Source organism: Arachis ipaensis, chromosome B04, assembly GCF_000816755.2.
Source record: "Arachis ipaensis cultivar K30076 chromosome B04, Araip1.1, whole genome shotgun sequence".
NCBI lineage: Eukaryota > Viridiplantae > Streptophyta > Magnoliopsida > Fabales > Fabaceae > Arachis > Arachis ipaensis.
Window position 1 is genome coordinate 126,534,815 of NC_029788.2, and position 2,680 is coordinate 126,537,494.

At 34.6% G+C, this 2,680-nt stretch overlaps 1 protein-coding gene across 1 annotated transcript; it reads right to left on the bottom strand.

Moving 5' to 3' along the window:
* Window positions 1,036–2,368, bottom strand: LOC107635291 (thioredoxin H2). Its single transcript, XM_016338728.2, has 3 exons — window positions 2,152–2,368; window positions 1,914–2,036; window positions 1,036–1,443 (listed from the first exon to the last, which is right to left on the bottom strand). The coding sequence occupies exons 1-3, from the start codon at window positions 2,299–2,301 to the stop codon at window positions 1,312–1,314; spliced, it is 405 nt and encodes a 134-aa protein (XP_016194214.1). The 5' UTR covers window positions 2,302–2,368; the 3' UTR covers window positions 1,036–1,311.

The following is a 2,680-nucleotide window of genomic DNA, read 5'->3' on the forward strand; positions in this document are numbered from 1 at the left end:
TTAAATACACAATTAATTAATAACAATCGTACATTAAATTGTGATACCGAATCTCCTGGTGTTAAATTCAGAGTGAGGAATATGTTTTCCACTAATATTCCCACTTGTCTCAAAATCTTGTAGGAACTTAGAAGGAGAATAGAGGAAAAACTATAAACAGACTGGAGCAATAATCAAGGATGCAGATGCAGAGTAAACTGGGTGATGGAGGCCAAGATGGGAAGCTACTTATTCCACTATGTTTGGGTGCTAAATACTATCCTTACCCTAAATCCTAAACCTGCATATAAGCCATTTCAACAATTTCATGGATATACTTCATACTTGGGTACTTAATGTATATATACTTAACTTACTGCATATCTATGATCTACCCCTAAATAGGTACTTCTATAGTTCAAATGAGCTCTGTTTGTTAATTTATTACAAGCATTTTCGATCGCCAAAATTGTACTTTGATAAAGTGAACCATTCAAAGGTTGTCCGCAACCAAAAGATAATTTTAATCTTCAAATCTTATTAGGTATGGGTAGGCTTCTCTTACTGTGCAAGTAAACTAGGATCAGCCACGTTAGTTATGACAGTTAATTTGGTTACAAGATATAGCAAGGTGAAAACCCTGAGTTAGTTACAAGAGATTATTAGTAAGTGAAGTTAGATAGCTGAAGGTACTATAGAAGCAACACTTCTCCCTTTTGAAATGTGTGATTCACCATTGTAAAGCTGATGCTAAATCTCACCTTTCTCTTCTCCCTAAAAACTCTCTGTTCTCTCAACTCTCTCTGTCTCCTCTTCACTTTTTGTTTTCTGGTTTCGAGTCACAACTCCCGAGGTTGAACATTAGGCACAGCCATATACATCCATTTCTTAACCTAGATAGGTTCAGTTGGGTTAAACTGAAAAATATGTACATATATCCTAGTCCAAACCACAAAAAAACCACTTATATCCATCACAGCATGCTACCACGCCCAACAAAACTCATGGTCAAAGGTTCCATCTCATATATCTAGATCTAATCCTATTATCACATACAAGGCATAAAACTACGATATTTATTAAGTTGAAGGATGCCACACAACTCAATTCATCAAACACTTGCAGTGAAAGGAAAACCAAAAAAGAAAATAGAAGATATGTAGGCATACACCAATATTAAACTATGTATATTTGTCAAGCAAGGGCCCAATCATTTATGTTTTTTGGAGGCAAATCAATAATCATAATCATCATGATTTTAGTTTAGTCATGGAAAAGGGGAACCATAGTACGATACATAGCTGAAGAATGAGGAATTCAAGCAGGACCAAATTAGGCTCGGTACTGCTTAACCTTCTTCTCAAGCTCGTCCTTCTTTGCACCAACAATCCTATCAATCTCCTTTCCTTGCTTCACCAGCACAAATGTCGGCATCGCCTGAACCTGAAAATCCTTTGCTACATCCTTTTTTTTTTCCAAAAAAAAAAAACACACACACATAAAGACACCATCATGAGAAGAAAGAAAGAAAAAAGACTGGTATTCTTCAGTTACAGAAAGAGAAACCCCTTATTTTCATCCTGAAACCATTAGAATTGTTATCATTGATCCATCTTCAACAAACTTGTAACAACTATTTCGTTCATCAATATGCGGAACTCCACAATTTCTGATTATTTAGCATCAATTTATTTCTAAAAAGAATGGAATCACAGTCAATTTACTCTCTAAGCCCTAATCTAATCAACAAGTCATAAAACTAGTCTCTAAAGTGTAAAACGCAAACTAACTACAATTTTGTATCATCTAATCAACCGAAAACTAGCATATAGATTAATTACGTGTGTCTGTCTCTGTGTGTGTGTGTGTGTGTGTGTGTGTGTGTGTGAGAGAGAGAGAGAGAGAGAGAGAGAGAGAGAGAAAGAGAGAATCACAGGTAATTGATCGACATCGAGCTTGATGAACTCGACGTCAGAGAAGTTTTCGGCCATGGCGTGAATATGCGGTTCAATGAACTTGCATGGTCCGCACCACGAAGCTGAGAAATCTATCACAACCTGTTCAATTAAAAGCACATAAACAACAGCAACAATAATCAGAAACAAAAAAAGACAGATCCAAAAAAAAATAGTTAAGAGAATCGGAGATCTAGAGAGAGATTGAGGAAGTTACGAGCTTGGAGGAATCTTTGAGTTCGTTGAAATGGAGCTGAAATCGAGGGGAGGAATGGAACGATTTCACATGAGAGTCCTCCGCCGAGCCTCCCTCCGTCGTGGCCGCTGCAGCATCGCCGCCGAGCACCGCAGACAGCACACCCCCCATTTTTTGTTCTCCTCTTTTTCTTTTGCGTTCACAAAGTTATTCTACAGTTATTGTTATTAGGCCGTTTTATATGCAAGATATTTTGAATATCTTTTTTTAAAAAAGTACGATCAAAATGAGCAGAATAATTAATTATGTATTTATTGGAAGTATCACATTTATATATACTATTAGATTTGATTAGTGAAAATTAAAGGTTAATATAAAATAAAAATATTAATGGAAATTACTTATTTTTTATAAGTAGAAAAAACATAAATATACAAAATATAAATTAATAAATTTTTATTTTATAAAATAATAATAAATTTCATAACATAATTTTATAGTGATAAATTTTGTAAATAAATATATTATCTTATAAGACATAAATTATCTC

What these genes read in the sequence shown, in the direction of transcription:
- LOC107635291 (XM_016338728.2), bottom strand. Translation starts at nt 2,301, where the DNA reads ATGGGGGGTGTGCTGTCTGCGGTGCTCGGCGGCGATGCTGCAGCGGCC. An exon ending in TCAAAGATTCCTCCAAGCTC is followed by an intron (nt 2,037 to 2,151) that starts GTAACTTCCTCA and finishes TTAATTGAACAG; the next exon opens with GTTGTGATAGATTTCTCAGC. An exon ending in TCGATGTCGATCAATTACCT is followed by an intron (nt 1,444 to 1,913) that starts GTGATTCTCTCT and finishes GAAAAAAAAAAG; the next exon opens with GATGTAGCAAAGGATTTTCA.